This window comes from Nyctibius grandis, chromosome 17 (genome assembly GCF_013368605.1).
Source record: "Nyctibius grandis isolate bNycGra1 chromosome 17, bNycGra1.pri, whole genome shotgun sequence".
NCBI classification, from domain to species: Eukaryota; Metazoa; Chordata; class Aves; order Nyctibiiformes; family Nyctibiidae; genus Nyctibius; species Nyctibius grandis.
In genome coordinates this window covers 9,540,015-9,565,061 of record NC_090674.1, presented here as the reverse complement: position 1 = coordinate 9,565,061, position 25,047 = coordinate 9,540,015, and the positions used below count along the sequence as shown (strand labels likewise).

General features: G+C 57.2%; 1 protein-coding gene across 15 annotated transcripts; it reads right to left on the bottom strand.

Moving 5' to 3' along the window:
- Nucleotides 1-2,420: 2,420 nt before the first annotated feature.
- On the bottom strand, nucleotides 2,421-23,467 carry TPM3 (tropomyosin 3). 15 transcript variants are annotated; one of them, XM_068414924.1, is made up of 11 exons: nucleotides 23,354-23,467; nucleotides 22,709-22,834; nucleotides 15,153-15,286; nucleotides 14,221-14,338; nucleotides 13,941-14,011; nucleotides 12,492-12,567; nucleotides 11,967-12,029; nucleotides 11,735-11,804; nucleotides 9,863-9,941; nucleotides 7,890-7,953; nucleotides 3,514-3,606 (listed from the first exon to the last, which is right to left on the bottom strand). In XM_068414924.1, the coding sequence occupies exons 1-11, from the start codon at nucleotides 23,465-23,467 to the stop codon at nucleotides 3,598-3,600; spliced, it is 924 nt and encodes a 307-aa protein (XP_068271025.1). In that variant the 3' UTR covers nucleotides 3,514-3,597. The 15 variants fall into 15 exon arrangements, with proteins under 15 accessions (XP_068271027.1, XP_068271026.1, XP_068271034.1 ...); XM_068414923.1 differs by lacking the exons at nucleotides 12,492-12,567; nucleotides 22,709-22,834; nucleotides 23,354-23,467 and adding exons at nucleotides 4,199-4,321; nucleotides 13,057-13,132; nucleotides 19,338-19,520 and having other exon boundaries at nucleotides 3,519-3,606; XM_068414922.1 differs by lacking the exons at nucleotides 22,709-22,834; nucleotides 23,354-23,467 and adding exons at nucleotides 4,199-4,321; nucleotides 19,338-19,520 and having other exon boundaries at nucleotides 3,519-3,606.
- Nucleotides 23,468-25,047: the final 1,580 nt, after the last annotated feature.

Here is a 25,047-nt window from a genome sequence, read left to right as displayed (position 1 = left end):
AAAAATTCTGAAGAAAATTACTACCACCTTTGCCTCTTACCTGTAGAAGAACAGAAACCAGTTCAGCTTTTATCCCTGTGATGCCGTTTTTCAGGACCTGAACTATATAGTAAGACCCATTGTGAGAAGACAGGAGCTCTTCAAAATACTCCTTAGAAAAATGGTTATTCTCAGGCTCTGCAAATTGACAGAGATCAGTGAAAACTGTGTCCCCTTCCGAGGAAAACCCAATGCACTTGCCACAAATACTCACAGAATTGTGCATTTCTGTAGAGGTTTGCAACACAGAAGATTGGTGTGGATGGAACATGAATAGAAATGTGAGAGAGAGACTGAGATAACACAGCAAGGGTTAATTTCCTTCTATCTCTCATTCCCTTATTAGTGCTAAATATCTGTAACACAATTCATCATAGCACTCCCTTTGGCAGCTGCTCATTGTTAACTAAACATATAGTCGCATCAGATAAACACACTTTAGTGCTGTCTGGGTCATAAACTTCTACAGTGATCACAAACTCTCACTTCACTTTCAGTATTCACCCGTCTCCTGTGTAGACAAGTGAAACCTGAAATAAAACACGTGGTTTGCTCCCGAGAACCATCAACAGCAATTAATGGAAGAAATGCAACTCTATTATCAAAAGTTATTAATATGCAGGTTAATAACAGAAGCACTCCTAAATTGGCTTGGAAACCTGAAGTTTGCATCACATTTTGTCCTAGAGCAATGAGAGTGTCAGTGATGCTCATTTCTGTAACAACGGAGACATCTTTCTGCTGCCAATAAACAGTTTTCAGTGCAGAACGAAGGCCAGCCATGAGGCAGCCAGCATTTATGGTCACTGTGAAGCTTTTCTGGATAGGAATTAGTGACCAAAGCAGAAAGGCTCTCATTATTCATTCTCCCAAGTATCCAGTATCAAGTAAAAACTAATTATTGAATCCAAACAATCTCCAACAAAAATAGTTCAGAAAGTTCAGCACAAGTGGCACGAAGGCAATCATGACACACTCTTTCCAAGCTCCAAGGCCCCTTCTCTGTTGTTAATCTTTAGTTTAGTTAATTACTTCGATTTAGAGAGCAGCCCATCAAACAGAGAAAAGCCAAATTAAATTTTCCAATTAATACACTTGAAAAGCCGCAGCCTGCTTTTGCCTGAAGATTTAGATGCCCGCTGCCAACATCATGGATGCGATTATATTTTAAAGAAGTATGTTCCTGATCAAAAAAAAAAAAAAAGGTGAGAATTTTACAATATAAATCTCCCCTCTTTCAGTTTAAAACCGTCACCCCTCGTCCTATCACTACACAACCTTGCAAAAAGCCCCTCTCCCCACAGCCTTTTTTTCTCCTCTCAGCACCGTTTCCCTGAGCAACGGTCTCAGCTTCCTCACACCACCAGGAATAACAGCCCCCCTCTGCCTCTAGCTCAAAGGGAACCCGGAGCTCCCGCCTGAAGGGCAACAACACTTTAGGCACGTTTAATTTCAAGGCCGAGACGGGCACCACCAAGAACAGGAGGAGGAGAGCAAAGGGCTGAGATCGCCTTAGCCCCCCCGCCCGCCGCCATAATGGCGCCGAGGGCCGCGCGCCCTTCCCGCCCTGCGCACGCGCCGCGCGGCCCCGCCCAGGCGCAGCGCTGGCCTCACCGCCCGCGCCCTGCGCATGCGCGCTGCCGTCTGCCGCCCCGCGGCGCTGAGGGGACGGGGCTACCGCGGCCACCAGCCACTCGCCCCGCGGGAGGCAGCGGCTTCCCCCCGCGAAAGGCTGAGGTAAAAGAGGGAGGCCTCACCCCCAGAGGCCCGCGTTTGCGCTTTGGGCTAGGGAAGAAGCAGGCGAGCGTGGCTTTACCTCACCGCCGGTCTCCTCCTCCCTGAGGGACGGGCACAGGCCGCCGCTCTCGCAGGAGCCCAGCGTGGTTGGGGTGGGAAGGGACCTCTGGAGATCCCCCACGCCAAGCAGGGTCACCCAAAGCACACCGCACAGGGTCGACTGAGATCCCCCCTCAGTCTGCTCTTCTCCAGCTGAACAGCCGCAGCTCCCTCAGCCTCTCCTCGCAGCAGAGATGCTCCAGCCCTCTGACCATCTCCATACCCTCCGCTGGACTCTCTCCAGTAGCTCCTGGTCTTTCCTGAACTGGGGGGCCCAGAACTGGACACAGTTACTCCAGCTGTGGCCTCACCAGGGCAGCATCGGGGGGGAGGAGAACCTCCCTCGACCTGCTGGCCACACTCTTCCTCATGGCACCCCAGGACACCATTGGCCTTCTTGGCCCCCTGAGGGACGGGCCCAGGTCCCTGGTCTCCTCCCTCAGGGACAGGCACAGGCCCCCAGTCTTCAGACCCACCCCCCATCATCCTCCTCAGGCCCAGAGAGAGCAGCTCACACAGTAAAGCTCTGCAGCCAGACAGCAGCATGGAGGGATTGGTTTTTATTTCAAAAGACAGTAAGACAATTTTATCAATTTAGTATCAAAACACTTGATAGGGTTCTTTTCTCCAGGTTGGCCCCTAAAACTGCTACAACCAAGCAGCATGCTCGAGCACAAGCAACACGCCGCGAGCTTGACACATCTCCACACTCACGCCTCACAACAACTACACGTCAGCAATGCACAGCAAGATGGCTTGTACCTTATTAAGACACTAAGAGCACTCCTGGCCAGGAGGGAAGGCCTCAGTTCCCTCCCTCAAGGTAGGCAAAAAAACTTCCCCAAGAAAACAAGGCTGTTGTACTTAAGCTGTTAAGTGTAACCCAGCAACGAGCGATAAAGCTTGGTGTGACAGCACTTAGTGAAGGCAAATTCAACGCCGGTGTAGCAATGGTTAGAGGGGCCGTGGCTTCTCTAAGCCTACCAGGAAAGGAAGTGGCCAACAGCTGGGGGGAAGGGAAACAACCCCTGTGAAGGTTGAATTGTTCAGATAACAGGCTTGGCTTTTTAAAAAGAAATAATAAAAAAAAAAAAGTCTCCTTTTGCCCAAGTTGCTTCTCCACAACACCTTAAACCTGAGAAACTGAACTGCTCTTTTGGCAAACAGCTCCTGGAAAGGAAGTTTTCCCAACAGACTTCTATCCCTAGCCCGGCTACTCTGATTCAGTGGCCCACAGCCAGGAACTGTCACACCCTCCTTCCTCCCCTGCCCAAGCAGGGTGGCCCAGAGCCGATTAACAGAAGGTTAAAACCGAATTTTAAAGCCAAGAGCTTTGAAGCATAGCTCACAGCCTCAGAGTTATTTGGAATGTTTACAATGGTTGCTACAAAAAAAAAATAAGGTAGTTACAAAATGTATACATCTCAAACATGCTCCCCAAACATTATTGCATTGTTTAACTTCCCTTAATAATGCTGTTTGAAGCTCTGCCCAACCTGATGGCCTTTAACCCTGAGGCAAAGGAGAAGATTTGTGTTTGGTCAAGTTGGCAACAGAAAGTAAACTCTGGTCCCCGAGGGTTAGAGGTCAGCAGCGGCTGGGCTGGCCCCCCCAGGCATCGTGTGGCAGAGGCAGTGGCGGGGATCCATTACATCTCGTTCAGGTCTAGCAGGGTCTGGTCCAGCATTCTTTGCGTGCAGAGATGCTCCTCTTTGGTGGATTTCAGTTTATCTGGCAGGAAGCAAGAGTCAGAGTTACGAGTCAGCTGCAGACAACCAAGGAGTGTTTGCCAAAGAAAGCTTGCGCTAGCCCCTTCCCAGCACGCTGCCGCAGCAAGGCCTCGGACCGGGGGTGCCTGGCCGGGTGCAGCTAGAAGCTCTGAAGTTACCTGGCTCGTTTGTAGCCCTTGCCTCTCGCATTGCCGGTGCTCCCGGGCGGCACGGTCACGATGTGTTTTGAGCCAGTGCTCTAGGCAGTGTTTTGCATGCAGGTGCCTCCGACTGGAGCTAGCTTTCCCCAGGGCTTCAACACTTCTAGACAGCAAACCCCCAAGCCACCCAAAAGCAACGCAGAGGTAAAATCCACTTTGAAATCACCCCCTGGAATTACAGCTGGTTGTGCCCCCTTTCCCCCCCCAGCACAGGACAGAGATGCCAAGCTGGTCACCGAGACCGTAACTACCTAGCAGCAGGGAGCAGACAACCATGCCTCAAGGACAGCGGGGCAGAGGCTGTTTTCAGTGAAGGGCAGGCAGGGAGCAAGTAGGAGTGAGGGTGCTACAACTCCGCCCGAGACTACAGGCAGCTGCACAGTCAATTCTCACATGTTCCTTAAGCCAGGAGGAGAGCTCAGATCAGCAACTAGCGCTCTAGGTAGGCTTTACTCCAAAGGTGAGCCCGCCCTTATCAGTGAAGAAATCCATTTGCGGGGACACTGGACAGACACGCTGTAGAAAGATGTCCTTTAGGTACAGGCAGTTTCTCAAAGCTGCTCCCAAACCTCCCCAGGGTCAGAAACTGTGCACAGAGCGAGAAGCAGCCTCCCTAGAGCACTAAACTGCAGCGGTTCAAAAGATTCCCTGCAGGCACTCAATCCACAGCGTGGATTTTGGGACTTGTTTTCAAGATGTCCCTGAGCTTTCCCAACTGGTTCTGGGGCTCTGCAGCTGCACCCCAGGAACGACTGCTTCCCCCAAACCTTCTACGTTAGGACTCAACTATATAGGAAAGTACTACAGATGTGATGTCTTATGGACCACGAGGTCAGTCATTTATTGTTAGAAGCCATCATTCCATGCAGCAGGAAATCCTACAGTCATTCAGCTAACAGTAAAATTAAATCATGGCACTTGACAGGCATCTTCTAGCAGGCATAAGCCGAACTCCACCCCACCCCTCTCTTGGTGGGTACAGCCATTCTGGTTCTGTGGAGGAGCCAGGCAGGACCCCCTGGACACGCAAACAAGATTGCTCAAAAACCAGCCAAGTCTGAGGGTTACTTCCCCAAGAATAGAGGTTACCTTTATAAAAAAACCCAAACTCTTAAATAAATTAGAGGATAAATTAAAGTGCCCCATTAAATAGCAGCAATTGCATAAAATTTGCAAGTCTGCCAGTCTTAAGAACGATCAGATTTCACTGTGGTCCACAGCACTGGTGGTCGCAATAAGCTCGCTTAATGGCATTAGTGGGCCCCCTTCTCAGTCACACAGATCATGCAGCGTTAACTTCAGCTCGTTAGAGAGCAGGCGGTTTTTCTCAAGCTGGCTGTACAGGCGCTCTGCAGCGGCAACAGGATTAGGGGGAAAAACAAGAGGAAGAGAGAAAAAGAGAGAAAGGGAAGGTTAGTAGAGTACCAAGATGAGCACATCAAATAAGCTGTCTCTGTAACGCGTGCCTCTCGGGATCAAGCCCAGGCTACTCCACAGATGAAGCTGGGGAGAACAAAGTGTCTTACTCTAACTTGTGTTTCAGCTCAGGAAGACCACAGAGGAAGCCAAGTGCGGGCAAAAATGGCCGTGCTGCCACGGGCTGGCGAAGGCAAAGAAAGGAAGAGGAGAACACAAGAAGAGCAGCTCGCAGGCTGGGCTGTACCCAGGGATGGAGAGAGACTTGGGATGCTCTTTAAGCCTGTGGAGCACTTCGCAGAAAGAAGTATTCCTACCACAGCTGAACCAGAAGAACCTTCCCGAGTGAGCCACACCACACAGCGGTGGGATTGATGGGGTTTTAACAGCAGGACAGGGACAGCAGAACTGAGAATGACAGCACGTCATACCTGACCTGGAGGACACTCCTCCCAGGACATGCCTTTGTGCCACACTAACAACCCACCACATCTAGACAAGGACTGAAGACAGAATCTGCTTTGGGTACAGGACAGAGGAAGTTCTGGAGCACCTGCTCCTATTTTAGGTTTGCCCCAGAACAACTAAATGAGCAGGGCACAAACCACCGCTGCATCTGACAGCCTTCACCTCCCACCCAGTCACTGTCCTTACAGCCCCGCAGGGCTCTAATGGCCACACTCGTCCCCAAGGCTGGTACCAAGCACATCAGCAACTCCAGGGAAAGGGAGAACCAGTCTGATCCTCTCCCAGGAGAGGTCACCTCTCAGGGCTGGATGGCCACTGTCCTGCCATGCAGCCTGTCAGCTACAACCAGCCACCGCAGAGAACCAACTCAGCATCTATCTCTGCCCATCTACACAGGCCGGGTCCTCTCAGCCTGACACCACCAATTCCTGCATCTCGGGTAACTCCAGGCAGTGAAAAATCCTTCCAGGACGGCTGCCAGCCTGGCAGAGCTAACCCAACTGCAGCGACAGGCACAGCGTGCTGCCTCTGCCTGATGAGCGAGTGTAAAGCACAGCAATTCTTGCTGGCCTTAGGCTTCTTCTCAAATCCTTCTACTACGAGGTCCCCAGGAATCTAGGGCACTCTCTGAAGGGGATCTACACCATTCCTCATTGCTTTCAACCTAGGAATATTTTGCTCTTGAACAAGACTTGGCCAGGTAAGACTCAGGACACTGAGTCAAGCCAAAGCACGTCCCCCCTCTCCAGAAGGTCTCAGCCCAGTCCCTCCAGTGACAGCCACACCCAAGGGGGGAAGCTCACCTCCACCCAGCTACCCCTCAGCTCCTCCTGGCCCTCAGCACCTGCTCTAGCTGCGCCTCACTCTGCAGGACAGAGGGTAGTAACGCTGATTGTCCCTTCTCTAAAGCCACTGAGGGACCAAGCAACAGCCAGAGAAGCCAACAATTCCTGTCCCACCACAATCTTAACTAGAAGTTGAGGGAAGTTGTGGTGTGGAGGACAGTTACACCCCATCCAGGACTACACCAGAGCCTACCTTGCACATCTGCTACTACTACTGCTAGGCACTCACTCTCTGGCCCTGACGCTAGCTCTGAGCAGGTAGGCTGGGCACCCTGATGCCAGCCTCCAGCCTCAGGTGATCTGGGCTGGTCCTGGGTCTCCAGAGAGGCAGAGGATGGGAGTGAACCACGGTCAGAAGTACCAGTGACTGTAGGCTGGTGCAACAGCTCACAGCCTTCAAGCGTTAACTGCTTGTGGACAGGGACCTGATGATCCACCCGCCTGAGGGAGCAGACTGACTGAAGTAATTAGCATGACCCTTCCAAGACCTCAGGAACAGCTCAACATGGAATGCTTGCCCAGGTCTGCTAGGGCTAGCTCTGGTGGTTGGCCTGCTCCCTTCTCCACCCAGCCCACAGGGCAGCCTTACCAGCCATCCTTGCAGCCTGGGGAGCTCCAGGACCTTTGCCTCCTGGTCAGCTAATCTGCATTTGCAACACTCCTTAGTCAACAGCCCAGCTCCCAGTAACCAGCCTGCACAAGCCTCGCAATCCAGTCAGACCAGAAGCCTCTCAAAACCTCCCAGGGCAAAAGTTGCATCACCCACCGATCCATCTACCACCCAGTGTGGTGTCCCATCAGGATGAGCAGGGAAAGGGCCTGCCACAGCCCAGCCTTCGATAACATCGCTTGCAACACCGCCGTGCAACAGCGGAGCCACCAGCTCCGCACAGTGTGAATCAGTCATAAATCCACAGCTGAGAGGACCTCCCTGTGAGAAGAGAGGCCATTTCACAAGGGCAGGGTGCCACCTCCCACCTGGTAAGAGCTGGCAACCAAACGCTGGGCTGGCAGCCTCTGGACACTCATGACAGAAGCCCTGCCCCTCCCGCAGGATCTAGCCCCCCTAGTCCAGCCACAGGTTTGGCTACTGAGGAGTTATAGGTTCTTGCTTTGTGCTTACAGGGCACAGAGTTATTGCCCCATAACCCAGGAGAGTCAGACCACCATCTACCAGAGCTTTCCAAGCTTTGAAATTCCTTGTGGGAACGCTCCCTCCTTCCCCACCCAGACCCAGCAGAGAGGGGATAGTCCTGACAACAGGAGACAGAGTGAGAAGAGGCCGGGGCAGGTCAGCGTGGCTGGACTATCCCTACTGCTAGTGCCGTTTGTGTGGAGAACGGAGTGACACAAACCTGAGGAAACCACGGGAGATGTCCCATGTCATCAAAACTCTGCTCATGAAGGGCTCTTCGGGCACTGTGGCAGATGAACCAATGCAGAAAGGAAGAAGTATTTGACAAGCCACCACGAGGCAGCACATACAGTTACGAGAGGCTGATGAGTGTTTATGATACCACAACAACTAACAACGGGCTCAGGCCAGCGGTGACGCACGTCAAGTGTTTGCAGCCCGCTGCCAGCTGCGGTGCTCAGCGTAAAGCTCCGTGCCACACTCCCAGGAGGATCCCGTCACCCTCAGCCCCTGCATGGCGAGGGGAGGGCTCTGCAACACACTCATTCCCTGGCTCAGATGCCCCCAGCCCTGCTCTGGTGCATTCTCCTTCCTGAAGCAAGGGGCCATACATCCCCCCCACCCCTGAGAGGCACAGGCAGCACCTTGCACCCAACCAGTCCTGTCCAACTGGAAACCAGCCAGAGCTCACTTGATATTTATTGGCTTTCACACCCTGCCAGTGACCTAGTGACTATCAGGTGTGGTGACTTCCCACTGCAAGCCAGCATTTGGCAAGCGATGCCAGTGAACGCTGCAGAGCGGGCAGGCGTGAGGAGTGTCTTCAGCCAGGCTGAAGCAGGCACAGCTCAAGGCCTTTCTGCTACAACCCCCAGCCTCCCATCTGACCCTACAGAGCATGCTGCACGCCGAGGCACCGTCTGCAGAGCTGCAAGTCACATCTGTGAGCTGATAATGCACCCAAAGGGAAAAATCCAGTGTGTTAATGAAGTCTGTGTGTTCCACCAAGGGCGATGAGGTTTTGAAGGCAACGTTGCAACAGTTACTCTAAAGCAGCAAGTGGTCACTAGAAACTCACTTCTCAAAAGCACCAGCCATTCCATTCAATTGGTACAAGAGTTGTTTTCCTTAAAAAAGGTGACATCATGCTCAAGCAAGAGGCAAGAGAAATACAAAAGGAGCTTTATGGCTCTACACAAGATATGCAGATGAGAACAACATACTCCCAGCTACACCCAGACATTGAAAGGGCAGCCCCTCAGAGCACAGCAGTGTCTGGCACATCAGGTCAAACAGAGGGAGCTTTGTTTAGGAGCAAGTGCAGCATAACCGGGGGGGTTGCTGCCGCTCTGTCAAGCTTCAGCATCTTTACAGCACTCGTTCCCAAGGATGCCCTGTGCACAGTAAGTGGAAAAAGGTACTGGAATTCAGAGCGAGATGACGAGAGCGTGAATGCAGGGTGTGGATGCAGAACAAGGCACCAAGCAGAGAGGCAAATCCAAAGTGGAGTTTGGAATCGCAAGACTTATCTGTGTGAGACAGAAGGAGACACTGATTTTAAGAGAAGCTTAAGTGTTTGTGCACAGCAAACTTTGCTCGGGGAGCTTTCTGACACTAGCGTTGAGGCTCTTCCTCTGCAGTGCAACTACCCGGCCTCTCCTGGGTTAGTGGTGAGGAGCAGCTGTTAGCAGAACCCACTGCAAACCCGAACACAAAGCCGAGCAGCAAAGTTGCAGAAACATGAGTTCAGCTACTTCCACAGATCAGTTCACGATCCAGCCCATCTCAAGCCTGTTACAGCAATTCCTAAGGAATCCACTCGAGCACTATCCACAGCCTCTTCCAGGAGGAAGCCCGAGACCGTGGCCCAGTGGCTCCAGCCGGCAGCTAAGCCACATTACCTTAGGAAGCCTTTCCCAGTGGGACTGGGAATTGCGCTCGTCGAGTTCAAGTCAGAACCCTTTCAGGCCAGCACAGCACTTAGTGTTACACATGCAGATCACAAGGACCTAGAGTTAGAGTACAGCATGCTGCAAGGAAGCCTCCACAAGACTCGAGGCAGAGATCTGTAGAAGTAACCTAGACAACGCAGTGCCATTGATTCTCCAACTATGAAAATCACAGCAAACCAAGCAAGCTCTGGCGGTCTAGCCTGCTGAAGCAAGAGGTGAACACCAGCCAGCTCATATTTACATGGAAGTCATGTCATTCAGGGCGTGGTCCAGTTCCTCACTAATTGCTTTGTACTTCAGTTTCTGGGCATAGAGCTCATCTAGAAGAGGTTTAGGAGGAGAACAAAAGGGAAACAATGAGGGATGGCAGAGGAGGTCTTCCAACACCCTGGGGCAGGAAAAGCAGCATGGGATTCATGAACAGAAGAAAATGAAGTGAGATGTGGAGCCATCACAACTCCGTATTAGTTCCCGACAATGAACGGGAGGGTTCCAACAGCCTGAGGACAGTCTGACCAGCAAGTGCCTTCCAGGATTACAAGTCAGCTCCGAGGGGAGCAGAGCCAAGAACTCAAACCACATCAGCTTGTGAGAACAAGCTGCCCTGCTAGGTCAGCAAGAACCAGTGACGAGAGGAGTAGCAGGGAAGGGCAACTCCATCCACTTAGGGAGAAGCTTGCTACACCTAAGGAAGGCACAGATCAAGTGAGGTGCTTTGGTCTCACCTTCTGTCTCTATAAAAACCTGCTTGGGAGAAGTCAGTCACGTAATAGTCCTGGGCGTCAGAGGGAATTCCCACCCTGCAGTACACAGCTAGGCAGGGTGAGCAGGACCTGTGCTCTCCATCAGATAATGGAGCCGACGAGCAGATCACCCGCCTTCAGGGGAGGAGGCAGTCCTGAAACTTGTGCTCCTTGAGCACTGCACAGAGCTGGCACAGACTTCTCCCAGCTCTGGCTGCCCAGGCTACAGTACAGCTGGTAACGTTGTTAACGGCTTCACGGAGCCCAGAGAACTTTGTCAGTTGTCATAAACTAGGTCACTTCAGCAGCAAAGCTGGAGCCAACTCTCCATCAACGTGTTTCAAGGGGAGCATGCAGGGATTTGGAGGAGTTTTTGCAGTTCCCAATAAAAGCTTGCCCTGGATCATGAGGTGGCTCAGATTGCTGCTTGGCAGCGGTTCTGGAACAGCTCAGCTGACACCATTGCTATTTCTAGATAAAAAAATCTCCTGAGTGACTCCAGATGGTAGAATGCAGCTTTGAATCTCCAAGACCTGGCACTAAAAGACCACAAAAGGCACATGCTGTGGTCAAGGCAGGAGGCCTGTAAGAGTTTTGGTTTACCAGCACCACCACTCCAGCCACAGCTATCCACAGAAGAATCCGGCCACCACCCCAGATTTAAAGAAGGTAATTGGAACCTTCTCCTTCCATGGCTTGGGGAAAGGTAGGGTTTGTGACAGCTGGCCTCAGGAGTGCTCCTGAAATACTGTGAAACCAGGCACAGGAGGAGGAAAGGAACCCATCCTGGGCACAGGCTGCCCACCACACTGCGTGGATGGGGCTGCTGGGGATTTAATCTTGAACGAGGATCAGCACCAGGGAGCCCTAAGTCTTCACGGGGGCTGTTTCAAGACTCACTGACTGCTGTGGTTGACTTGCAGCGACACTGTCTGCAGCCACATGCATGAGATTCTGTACTCAAGTATGTTATTGTAACCAATTCCTGTTGAGTTCAGGCATTTTTTTTTCCTATGCCACTCCTTAAATTGGGTTAAGCTGGAGCACAGGAATCCAGTTGCATTCCTAAGGACATCACAACCAAGATACGCCAGCTGCCCTATCTGTCACTATCAGATACAGCGCGGCGTTTGGATCAAAACCTTGAGGCCTGCCACAGCACAGCCAGGGAACTGTTTTCAGAGTAGATACACAGGGCACAACTCTTGAGCCCAGAGGCACCAAGCCTCACCTTGGAAGCCAAGTTAGGTCATGCTCCAAGTATGGAGGAGCAGAGCAGTGTTTCCACTCTCCAGCTATCTGGGAGACAGCCTTCCTCAGCTCCCCACTCCTCACCACATATTCTTTGGCTTCCCACCCCCAGAATGTACCTTCCAAATCATCAATGGTCTTCTCCAGCTTGGCTACAGACCGTTCAGCAAATTCGGCACGGGTCTCCGCCTGCCAGACAGAAGCAAGCCAGTTAGTGCAACAGCTCTGGGACACAGTGAAGGACTACAGAGGCATCAGCCTGGGGACATGAAGTCTCCCACCCTCCACATCTCTCCCCAACCAAGGTGAGGCCAGCTCACCCAGCTGGGCCATCCCAACATGGTCACTCACCTCTTTGAGTTTATCAGTCAGGATCTTTATCTCTTCTTCGTATTTATCCTCTTTTTGAGAGTACTGTGGAAAAGGAGAGAAGTCAGCAATCAGCAGCCCCAGATATCTCCCACTCCAGATTGCCCACAGCTACAGAGGGAGACTTAAACTCCTCACTGCAGCGCACGTGCCCACAGAAACTTCCAAGTGGGAGTTGTTCACAGCCCTACCCTAGTCCAACAGAACTGGGTCAGGCAGCAAGTCCCAAATCATACATGTAACGCAAACCAGGGTGCAGAAAAATTCTCATCCCAGCAGCATAAACATCTTGGCTGATCAAGTCTGCCCCAAGGCAGGGAAGGGCAGCCAGACTTCCCGCACTCCTAAACTGCTCCAGTCAACATTAGCCCTGCACCGAAATCCGTTAGCTCTCTTTGCTTGCTTAAGGCTGAGGTTTCATCATTCCCATCCCAGTGGGTGCTCTGCTGTCACACACCCTCCTAGCAAAACCAGAAATGTTTCTGGCCCTTGGACAAGCAGCCCTACCTTCTCAGCCTGAGCCTCAAGAGACTTGAGATTGTTGGTGACATTCTTCAGCTCTTCTTCCAGCTCGGAACATTTACTGGGGGGGGGTTGTGAAGAAAGGGGAGAGAAAAAGGAAAAGAAGAAGTGGGAGAGAAAGACAGAAGAGACAAGAAGTGAGTCCATGTGCAGGGAAGACCAGGAAGTTCTTTAGGAGACGGTCTGCAATCAGACTGGATGGGACCCTGCTTTCAGGCACCTGCACGGAAAGCAAGTTCCCTTCCTGCCTCCAAGTTCATATTTTAAGTATCCTGCCAGCACAAGCGCAGGGCACCGAGCTGAGCAGCTGAGATGTGGACACAGATTTCTGCCGGACCTGGAGTCTTCGAGTAGAAACCGCATGTTTAGTTTGCTGTAAGGAGGGAAGCTGTTTCTGACAGACAGATGGACAGCCACCACCGCTCAGACAGGAGCAGAGAGGACAAAACATTCCAGGAGAGAGAAAGAAGCAGTTAAGCTGAGAGAAGGAGCGTAGCGAGAAGACCACAAGAGTTCTGGTTTAATGGTTTGAGAAGGGAAAGGTTAGTACCTTTTCTTCAGCCACAGACAGACACCTCAAGTTCTGGTCCATCACTCTGATCTGCTCCTGCAGCTCCCGGCAACGACTGTTAGTGACGGTCACACGATGGCACAAGCCAGGTGGGGGCAAGGGTCAAAAGGAGCACCAATAACAACACCGCAGAGCAAAAAAAAAAAAAGGGGGGTAGGGGAAAAACATTAAAAAAAAGTCATGGTCATGACATGCATGTCTGGGCAGGAAGCACAGTGCTACTGCTGCGTACGCACCAACTTTGTTAGACAAGGCCCAGAGGACAGAAGGGTCCTGACCAGCTCCTCGAGGATCAGCTAAAGCATCCAGACATGTGAAAGGAGCCCAAACGCCACAATTTGTGTGTCTGCTCCGAGCAGAGGAAGTCCAGCTTGGTGCTCAGCAGTGCAGAAGTTTGTAGTGGTTACTGCAAATATTTTAAAGAGGCCAGAGACCAACCTCAGCCACAGTTCTGCCCTTGGACATCCCACATCCACTTCAGCTCCCGGCTCGAGAGGCTTCTGCAGCTTTAGGACAAGCCCTGTGCACTCACATGCCCCGTAGCAACGTGTAAGGATCTAGTGACCACACGTACGAAGCAGTGCTGGTGAATACAGAGTGGAGAAGGATCCTCTGGCCTCACTAACCAGGGAGTCCCTCCATGCAAAGGGGCAGGACATCTCCGCTACAAGGTAAATCATGTCACTGCGAACTCCACATCCTCAGAGGACCTAATCCTGTTCTGAGCAGGAAAGTGCTTCCAACTCTTTCATCCGAGAATCTAAACCCACCCTGTGCTTCAGGCCTTGTGTAACAAAGTTAGAAATGCTGTTAGTTCCCATGCAGAGGTAGACGTGCCAGTTACATGCGAGCAGATTACTCACGACTCTGCAAGCTCGGCTCTCTCTTCGGTACGCTCCAGATCTCCTTCTATGATCACCAGTTTCCGAGCAACCTGGAAGGAAGAATCAGAGTTAAGAGGAAGGAAGATGATTTTGTACTTGTAGGCTGTGCAGGAGTCACTGGAGCTGCCAGAGTCTTTTGGCTAAGGGGAACACTGATGTAGCTCTGCTGAGAGCCAGGTGCTCCCCCCAGGTTTGCTGAGGAAGAGGAGCTGCCTCTCCTGGCCAGGGTCAGCTGGCCCAGAGCATCCAAGGGTCTCACCTCCTCATACTTCCTATCCGCCTCCTCGGCGATGTGCTTGGCTTCCTTGAGCTGGATCTCCTGCAGTTCCATCTTCTCCTCATCCTTCAGAGCTCTGTTTTCAATGACTTTCATGCCTCTGCCCAAAAGAAAGCACAGGGAGGGGAGATGTATAAAACAATCCTGTACAAGCCAGCGGCGTGATGAGTTTCAAAGCATTAACAGGGTTCCCTCAGGACCGTGTTGCTTCGACCCCTCTGAGTGCAGAGGGTAGCACGGGAAGGCGGACACCACTGCGCTGATGCAAATACAGCAACCTTGATTGCTCAGAATTAACTGTTCCTTGGAGTGTTTCTCCAGCAGCTCATTGGGCTCCTGGACCAAGGGAAATGTGCTGCCAAGAACAAGCCAGGCTGCCTTAGGGACTCCACACAGCTGAGCCAAGCACTTCCCAGGCCGGAATGCAGGAAGAGCCAAGTCCGTCTTTATGGCAGGACATCAGCTGGGTCAGGCTGCTCGCTACAGCGTGTGCACCGATGGAGCACGTCAGCCAAGTGGAAGCGGACCGCTCCCCTCTGAATCACACCAGCAGGTCAGGGGGGACATCTGCCAGACGGGAGGATGCTGGCAGAGGCAGCAGGAAGAGAGGCTCCCCCACCTTTACAAGTCAACAGTGTCCCAGAACCCACTTACTTCTCCTCCCTTGGAGGCGGGGATGCATGGTAGCACACAGCACTTACTCGCTCCTTAGCCTCAGGTTCCAAGATACTCACTCAAGGTCAACAGCATTGTTTTAGTTGCTCTGCATAAGCAGATACCGATTCCCACATCCAGCCTTGATGTGGTGTCTACTTCCCACCCTCCAGGAAGCCCAAGAGGCTGATGGCACCAGGCCCTCAGTCAGGAACACGTCGGAGATGTTTGACAGAGTAAGAGCAGCAGCCCTTGCTCACCTTTCGCTTTCATCTGCAGCCTTCTCTGCCTCCTCCAGCTTCTGCAGAGCTGTGGCAAGGCGCTCCTGGGCTCGGTCTAACTCCTCCTCTACCAGCTGGATACGGCGATTCAAAGATGCCACTTCTGCCTCAGCCTAGAGGGAGCAGATGAGGGTGACTCAGTCTGGGGCAGGTTTAGCAGCCAGCGCAGGGCAGCTGAGGTCTGCCTTCAGCTCAGCGGCAGCACATGGGAAGCCAAAACAAAGCCAGGGTGCTTTACCCACTGCCTTACAGAGCCTCGCACGCACGTTAAGCTTCGCAAGGTTTCACACACACGCGGCGCTCACCCTGCAGGTCTCTCGCCTGTCTGCTTGAGCCGACGTGACAGCTTAAGCCGTAAACACTAAGTAGTGACTTACGCTAATGGGGCTTCTCTGCAGCTGCTGTAATCCTGCCAGGCCATCAATCACAGCCCTATTTATCCACCACACCAGAGCTCCGTGACAGCTACCATTTAGCACAAAGTCAGTTTACTCATGTGATCTGGACATGGAGTATTGCTTGAAACAAACCCTCTCTCTCATCAGCAACCTGAGAAAGATGAACAGCTTGAGGTTCAGAGGTCTGCCAAGCCGTGTCAGGGCGCTGGCCAGGCGTTCTACAATTACAGAATCACAGAATGACAGAATCAACCAGGTTGGAAGAGCCCTCTGGGATCATCGGGTCCAACCATTGCCCTGACACCACCATGGCAACTAGACCATGGCACTAAGGGCCATGTCCAGGCTTTTCTTAAACACCTCCAGAGATGGTGACTCCACCACCTCCCTGGGCAGCCCCTTCCAGTGGCTAATGACCCTTGCTGAGAAGAAATGCTTCCTAATGTCCAACCTGACCCTCCCCTGGCCAAGCTTGAGGCTGTGTCCTCTTGTCCTGTCGCTGGTTGCCCGGGAGAAGAGGCCGACTCCCACTTCACTACAACCTCCCTTCAGGTAGTTGTAGACTGCACTAAGGTCACCTCTGAGCCTCCTCTTCTCCAGGCTAAACACCCCCAGCTCCCTCGTTGCTGCAGTGCCCACAACCCCAGAGAGCTGTCTGTGCTCTAGGCTTCCTTCCTCCCAGCGATTCACTAATAACCAAGAGCAAAAGCCTCATCCAGTCTCGAGACAGGTTGAGGAGGCTGTTCCCCAGCAACAGCCACATGCAGACGGTCACCTCAGTTCAGTCGTACGCGCCAGGAGCCGGTGAAATTGCCGAGAGCCCGCAGGCGCCGCGCGTTCGCCAGAAGCGTGACCACAAAAGTGACCAAGGCTTTAATGAATCAGCAGAGATCAGAAGCCATCACCCGTCCCCTCGAGCCAGGCTTGTTACAGCAGCACTGCTATCAACCATGAGGCATCTGCTTACAGCCCAGTCTGCATCAACCCCGACCAGAGCCCAGGGGGGGGAAGCCTAAACACTTTGGGGACGCCAATGTCCCAACTGAGCCACCTCAGGGGAACCCAACACCCTGCTCTCCAGCAGGAACCTGGTGAAGGGTCTGGAGAACAAGTGTGATGAGGAGCAGCTGAGGGACCTGGGGGTGTTTAGAGAAAAGGAGGCTGAGGGGAGACCTTCTCACTCTCTACAACTACCTGAAAGGAGGGTGTAGCAAGGTGGGGTCGGTCTCTTCTCCCAGGTAACAAGTGATAGGACAAGAGGAAACGGCCCCAAGTTGTCCCAGGGGAGGTTTAGGTTGGAGATCAGGGACAATTTCTTCCCCAAAAGGGTTGTCAAGCACTGGTACAGGCTGCCCAGGGCAGTGGTGGAGTCCCCATCCCTGGAGGGATTTAAAAGCCGTGTAGATGTGGTGCTGAGGGCCACGGGTTAGTGGTGGCCTTGGCAGTGCTGGGGTAACGGTTGGACTCAATGATCTTAAAGGTCCTTCCCAACCAAAACACTTCCATGATTCTATGATTACTGCGCTGGTACAAAGACAGACACGGCTGCAGCCATTTCAGGGCAGGACCATGATCTTCTACAGAGCCATGTGCCAGCCATATATGAAATATCCCAGCTCCTTGTAACAAAGCAGCCTGCAAGGACACGCTGCTTCTAACCGTGCCCAAGCAGGGAGGAGCAGAGCGATGAAAGAAGCCAGTGTTAGAGCGGGGCCCGACACAAATCGCGTTCAGCTCCCGGGAGAGGCTGTCCGAGCTCTTCCCCCCGGTTGGCAGGAAGGCGCTCGGCAGCCCCCGCACAGCCTGTTGCCCGACCAGGTTACGAGAACACCAGTTGAAGAGGAGCTCCTATGCCCGGCACACCCTGCTCTTCACCGGGGAAACCCACGACACTTGCATGCTCAAAGGCTGCAGCAGGCTGCCCCAGGGCCAGCCCCACCGGCACGTTCCTCGGGAGGAGGAAGTGGTCTGCTCAAAGAGGAACAAAGTGACACATCAAACAGAACTGGGAAGGAGATTGCTTGACACCCATGTCTTTTGCTTATCAAAGAGGCAACGAGCTGTCAAGGTAGCAAGCCGCCTCCTTCTCCCAGGGGACAGAGACACACCAGGCCTCTGTTTCCTGACCCCCTGAACCGCGTCATTTAGCCCTGGTTCCTGCTGGCAGCACTTAACCCACCCAAAAAAACCACCTGGGCTTTTAAGGAACCGCCTCTCTCCCTCTGCAGAAGGGTCCTTGCACCTCCCTTGCTGTTTCTCCTCAGGCTTCCCCAGAGCATGGGGGTGACACTTCCAGGCAGCCCCACCACCGAGCAGAGCATTCCCGTTGCTCTGTGCCTCCGTCATGAAGGCAGCCCTGAGTCACGGAGCTCCCGGGAGCTCTGCAAGCCAAGGGCAGAGCTCACCTCAGCCTTCCATGCTCACCATCGCTTCCCCAGGCCACGGAGATCTAACGGGGAATATTCCTCAGGACCCAAGGGCCAGGCCACAGGGTGAGCACAGACACCACTACACTGGGAGCACTGGTTCTCTCCCCTGTCGCGAGGCTCCAGCGAGCTGGGAGAAACACGCACGTTCCCAAGACAACGCCGCTAGTGCAAGCGAATTCCTTATGTGGCTGCAAATAAAGAGCCCAGCTGAGGTCTGGGAGTGGCCTCGTCCCACCGCACGGCAGAAGCTTCTGCCATCAAAACCCGATCGGTCCCACAGCAGCGGCACCACGCCGCTCCTCACAGCCATCAGACTCGGGTGCTAGGGGTGGAAAAAGCCTCAGCTTCACGTTTTGAACAGAATCAGCAGCAAATTCGCAGAGAGTCACACTCCAATCCGAGCTGGTCACCTGCGAGGACCTGCCCTGTGTCACCCCATCCACCGTCCCCACGATGACGCCAGCCTCGCCTGCCTCCCCTGAGGCAGAGCTGCGAGAGCAGGCGCTTGCCAGTTCGGATTCTGCCATGGTTGCTCCATCCTTCCCTCCCAACGGTCCCCAACACGCTCCCACAACGCTGCCGGGCTCGGGGACCGCCCCTCCGGGGCACCGGGGATCCCCGCTCGCTGGGATCCGAGCAGGATGCGGAGCCTGAGAGTTTTCCCCCTCGGTTCCTGCGCTGGCAGCATCACAAGTGAGATCACTTCCATTTTATCTCAGCAACGTACCGAGGCTCCTCACACCTTTGTGCTTGCAACACTGGGCCCGACAAGATGGCCGGGTTCCTCCCCTTCCTCCCCGGCAGCCCCGAGCGAGCAGGGAACCTCACCGGGAACCGGGCACCCTCCCCACCGCCTCCCCAACATCCTCGGGTCCCCCCCAACTGCCGCTTTTAGCTCCGGGCTGGCTCAGGAGACCGGTAACGATGAAAGAACGATCCGCCCGGTCCCTCCAGCTCCAGTCGCTCCCCAGCACCGGCCGACGCATCACGGTTGGGGTCCGGGGGACCCCAGCGAGAGCCACCGCCACCACGGGACACCCGGCGGGGATGGACCCCCCCCCGGCCCCGGCAGACCCCACGGCGAACGGCGCAGGGCCCGGAGCGCTACGAGCTACGATCGCGCAGCCCCGGACCGAGACCCCGCAGATGCTCCCGCAGCCCCGGGCCCGGCTCGGACCGACCCTCGGCACCGCCACACCCGCGGAAACACCGCCCGTGCCGGCTCTACACCCCGCTAAACACCCCCCGCGACCGGCTACGGGGAGGTCCCCCCTCCCCGGGGGACCGGCGACGGGATCGACCCCCACCGCGGCCCGACCGGCGGCACCGCCCGGTACCTGCTCGCGGTTGCGGCGCTCGGCCTCCACCTCCCGCTGCAGCCGGTCGGCCCGTTCCTCGGCATCGTCCGCCTGTTGCTGCAGCACCTGGATCTTGCGCTTCACCGCCTCGATGGTGGTGGCCCCCGCCATCCTCCCGGTCCCCTCCCGGTCCCGTCCCGCCGCTCCGCGCCGCGCCCGCCCCGCCCTGAAATACCGGAACCCGCCGCCCCGGCCCCACCGCCCGGGAAGTGACGTCACTTCCGCCCCCACCCTCCCGTCCTCCCGCGTTGCCATGGAGACGGGGAGAGGCGGCGGCGGGGCCTGGGGACGGCGGGGTGGCCCGTGGAGCGGGGACACCGGGGCCTGCCCCGCACGGCACCAGGGCCTGCCCCGGTGGGCCTGGGGGCACAGGGACCTGTCCCGCGGGGGCCTGGGGACACTGAGATTTGCCCCACGCGGCTGAGGGGACACCGGGACCTGTCCTATGTGGGTGTGGGGACACAGGGACCTGCCCCATGTGGGTATGGGGACACCAAGGCCAGCCCCATGTGAGCCTGGGGGCACGGGGACCTGTCCCACGGGGGCCTGGGGACACCAGGACCTGCTCCACATGGGTGTGGAGACACCAGGGCTAGTCCCACGGTGGCCTGGGGACACTGAGATCTGCCCCATGCACCTGGGGGGACACCGGGACCTGCCCCACAGGGGCCTGGGGACACTGGGACCTGCCCCACGTGGGTACGGGGACACCAGGGCCAGCCCCACGTGGGTTTGGAGACACTGGGACCTGCCCCATGTGGATTTGGGGACACTGGGACCTGACCCACATGCATGTGGGGATACGAGGGCCAGCCTCACATGGGTGTAGGGACACAAGAACCTGCCCTGTGTGGGTATGGGGACACCAAGGACAGCCCCACGTGAGCCTGGGGACACAGGGACCTACCCCACGTGGGTGTGGGGACACAGGGACCTGCCCCATGTGGGTGTGGGGACACAGGGACCTGCCCCATGTGGGTATGGGGACACCAGGGCCAGCACCATGTGGGTGTGGGGACACCAGGGCCAACCCCACGTGAGCCTGGGGGCACGGGGACCTGTCCCACAGGGGCCTGGGGACACTGAGATCTGCCCCACACAGATGGGGGACACTGGGACCTGTCCCACATGGGTGTGGGGACACCAGAGCCGGTCCCACGTGGGTGTGAGGACACAGGGACCTGCCCCACGTGGGTGTGGGGATACAGGGACCTGCCCCATGCAGGTATGGGGACACCAGGGCCAGCCCCACGTGCGTGTGGGGACACAGAGACCTGCCCCATGCGGGTATGGTGACACCAGGGCCTGTGCCACGTGGGTGTGGGGACACAGGGACCTGCCCCACACAGGACCAGAGACACCAGGACGTGCCCCACATGGTACAAGGAGCAGGGACAGCCCCACAGGGGCCTGAGGACCGGGGCCCTGCCCCACACGATCCTGGGACTCTGCCCCATGCTGCCCCCCACCCCTCGGGGTGGCCCCGCGAGCACCGTGGGGCTGGAGCCACCCTGTCCCTCAGCCCCGCGGCCTTATACGGGCACGGCCGGGCCGCAGCGGCGCCGCATTCCCGGGGGCTGAGCTCATGCCGTGCCTCCCCCCAACCCGCTCCCGCACCCCACCAGCCCCGAGACCCCGCAGCCCCCCGCGCTCCCCTCCTTCCCCCCTGTGCCAGGGCCCCGGCGCTGGCACGGCCGAGCCGTGGTGCAGAGCGGTGCCGGTGCCGCTCCGTCGCCGCACGCCAAAACCCGCCGTTGCGACAGCTTGAGCTTTTGTGCTAAAAACTCTCCGGTTTCAGGGCAGAAATCGCTGCGGGAGCCCCCTGAGAGCTCAATAAAAACATCACCGAGACCCGTCGCTGCCCTCGCTCCCTGCGAAGCCGGTTCGGCAGCGCTTGGGGCACACAAATAAAAATGAAACGTGTGCCAGGCTGCTGCCCCTGTGCCGCTTCCTAAAACCTCGGCGTCTGGGCAGGCACGTGCCCCAGGGGTGCGTTTGCCGCGGCGGTGAGGGGCTGGCACGCGCTGGCACGGCTTGGCACGTCACCCCAGACATGAGCTGGGGACAGAAAGGGCCTGGCCCTGCGCGCACCCGCCGGCTGGAAGGAGCCGGGAGGCAGCTCCAACGTGCCGGGGTGTGAAATGCCTCCGCTTCGCTGAGCCGGGGTGAAACCCAGGGAGCCCCCAAGAGCCTCCCCCTGAAAAAGCAGGCTCCAAACAAAGAGAAAGGGATTAACGAGATGCAAAGCGAGTGGGGACGGGGTCCTCAGCGCCGCGGTGTGACGGTGGGGAGAGAAAATGCCAGCGGGGAGCAAAGGGAGGGAGGAAGGGCGCAAGGGAGGGAAGGGGCTCCCCAGACGTGCCGAGCTCCAGCGCGGTGCCGGTGCTGCCGACACGCTCAGCCAGGGCTGGGAGAGGAAGCCATGAGTGAAGCCACGGAGCTGCCGAAGCGCCCAGGGCTCAGCGAGGGCTCGGGGGTTCCTCATGGCGCCCTGGCCCGCAGCTCGGAGCCGGGACGTGCCGGTGGGAGCCAGCCCAGGCACCGCGCCGGGACTTGGGGCGCTTCCCCATGGCCTGGTGGCAGTGGCGTAGTGGAGGGGAAGGCTCCTGCCTCCGGGCTGGACGCCAGAGCTGGACCCAAGGAGGGAGAGGAGCTGAGGGGTTTCTTTTGGCTCCCACACGAGGGAAGATCTGGGTCTCCCTGACCCCTGAGACGTCGCGGCCCCACGGGGTGACAGCCCCTCTGGGTGCCAGGTCCCGGTGGGTGATGCCACCAAACTCGGCGCCACGTGATGGCTGGGCGAGCGGCCGGCCGGTGAAACCCTGCACCGCTCGCGCCATTGTTTTCCTGGAAACTGCGGCCAACAATAGCCGGGCTGTGCAGTTGTCACGCTGCCCACGCGGCCTCCGCCTGCCTGGGGACACGAGGGCTCCCTCCTCCTCCTCCTCCTCCTCCGGAGCTCGGCTCCTCCGACAGCAGCCGTGACTCAGAGCTCCCTGGGGACACGCGGGGACCCCACGTCCCGCCCTCGGGGTCTGCTCGCTGTGGCTCTGTCCCCAGCTCCGTGTCCCCATGCCCTGCTCCGTCCCTGCTCCCCGGGATGTCTGTGCCCAGGAAGAAGCTGGGACCGGCTCCTGCCAGCATCCCCCTGTCCCCTGCATGGCCGTGGGTGTCCCCCTGGGATGTGGCCTTCCCAGGGTCACTCTCTGCTCCCAGACACCCGTAGAGCTTTGCCAGGAGTGACACGGAGCCTCACAGGGACCTTCCTCCGTCCCCAAGGCCGCAGGGAAGGGCTGCAGTCCCACGGGGAGAGCGCCCAACCCAGCTCCCACCCTGCACCCCATACGTACGTCCGCCGCCTTCTTCTCCGCCAGCTCCAGCTTCTCCTGAGCATCTTTCAGGGCCTCCGAGTATTTGTCCAGCTCATCCTCCGTCCCCTTCAGCTTCTTCTGCATGGCGGCGAGCTCGTCCTCCAGCTGGAAGGGCAGCGGCAGTCACCACGGATGGACGTCCCTCTGGACCCCCACACGGCAGGACAGCCCTGCCTGCCCCATCCCAGGCTCGGCTCTGCCCCACGGCATCCCCCCTGCCCCATCCCGGGGCCACCTCTGCCCCACAGTGTCCTTCCCTGCCCCACAGTGTTCTTCCCTGCCCCACAGTGTCCATCCCTGTTCCCTGGGGTCCATCCCTGCCCCACAGTGTCCATCCCTGTTCCCTGGGGTCCATCCCTACCCCATAGTGTCCATCCCTGCCCCACAGTGTCCATCCCTGCCCCACACGCCACCAGCTGGCACGGGCTGAGCCCTGGGCAGCTCTCGGGATGCCCCATGCCATCGTGACACGGTCCCTGAGCTGTGGGACGGTGGTGGCAGCTCCTCACACCCCTGTTCCCCTTGCCCGGAGCCTGTGTTGGGTCTGGGCTCAGCACGGTCCAGCACGGGCAGAGCCGTCCCCGCGAACACCCCGGGGCTGGGGGCTTCTGCCGCCCACCCTACCTGCTTGCTCCGCTCCTCCGCCTGTTTCTGCTCGGCCTCCGCCTGCTCCGCCCGGTCCAGGGCGTTCTCCTTGTCCAGCTTCAGCATCTGCATCTTCTTCTTGATGGCCTCCATCCTCGGCGGGACGCGGGTGCCGGCGGCTGGGCGGCGGGCAGCGGGACGGGCAAGGGGCAGGCAGGGCAGCAGTGCTGCCTGCCACCCCGCTGCCCCGGTTTATCAACCCTGCCCTGCCCGCCGGTGCGAGGGCTTTGCCTTTCTTGGGCCGTGCCGCCTCCCCACCTTCCCAAAAAGTCTGTCCTCGGGTCCCATTGTCTGCCCTGGGGGGGTCCGGGTGGCCGCAGCCTTATTTGGGCTCCTGGGGACAGCTGGGGCGGTTATAAAAAGCAGCGACAGGTCTGCGAGTGGGGGGTCCCGCATTGTCCCAGCAGCCCGCCCCCCCCTTTGCAATGGGACACCCTGGCCGGCGTCACGGGGACACTGTGCTCCCACCCGCCGCTCCCTTGGGACATCGAGCCGGGTCTGCGCCCACTGGGGGCTCGGGATGTGTTGGTGGCCCCCGGGCTGGCATTTACCCGTGCCCGGGGGCGGCGTGGAAAAGGGTGAGCTCAGCCCAGGGCTATTTTAAGAGCAGGGGCTTAGCAGCAGCCCCCGGCCCGAATTATTTGGCTCAGTGAGGAGCAGTGGGGGTAGCCAAGCCCGACACCCAGGGAAGAGCCCCCCGAGAGCTCGCTGAGCCCCCAGCCCGGCTCCGGCTGCGCTGGTGCTTGGCGGCGAGGCAGAAGATGCTGTTGGCAGCCGGAGGAGTGAATTCCCCAGGCGCGGGGAGGAATTCTCCGGGAGAGCGACGGCACTTCCTACGCAGCCGCGGGGATTAGCAGCCTCCTTGTGCCTGCGAGCCGGGATGGGGTGTCCCACGGTGGAGACCCACTGCTCCAGTCTGGGGGCTGAGGGGGGTCAGGGGCCCAGGAGATAGAGACCGACCCCCGTGGCAGCTCCCTGGGCTGGTGCCCACGAAGGGCCCCGAGCGGCCGCTGCACCTCCATGACCTGGGAGCCATAAATAACCCTGTGCACCGGGGCAGCGGAGCCAGCGGCGGGCACGGGACCACGCGCCTTTGTCCTGGGATCATCCCAGGCGCGAGCTGGGGGGGACAGGTGGTGAGCGCTGACCCCGTCGCCATCCCAAACCTCCGCCGGGCCCCGGGGAGGGCAGCTCCCAGCTCCCAGCTCCCAGCTCCCTCTCCCCAGCCCGGCAGAGACGGTGCCAGCAGATGCCATAAAGCAGCAGTGAGAGGGTGGGAAGTGGGTGCGAGAACGGGTACGGAGGGGCCCCCCCCGCGCTCCCCCCTGCCCGTAGGAGGGTGCAGGCAGCATCTCGCCGGGTCGGTGCTGGGCATCCCTGGCGCTGTAAGAATATGTTTGATATTTAGTTGGTTTTCCAATAAAACAACCTAATATCAAACATATCAGACAGAGGCAGGGGCAGGCGGACGCGGGTTCCCTGCAAGAGAAGGAGAAAAGGAGAGGCTGAGAGCGGCGAGGGGGGCAGTTTGCCTGGGCAGGACCCCCCGCACGGCACCACGCCAGTGGCACCCCGGCCTCGGTGTCTGCCACCCGCCCGGGCGGCTGCACCGGCGCTGGGATGCTCTGGGATCTGGTGCCTAAGCGGGCGACGAAGCTGGAGCAGGACACAGT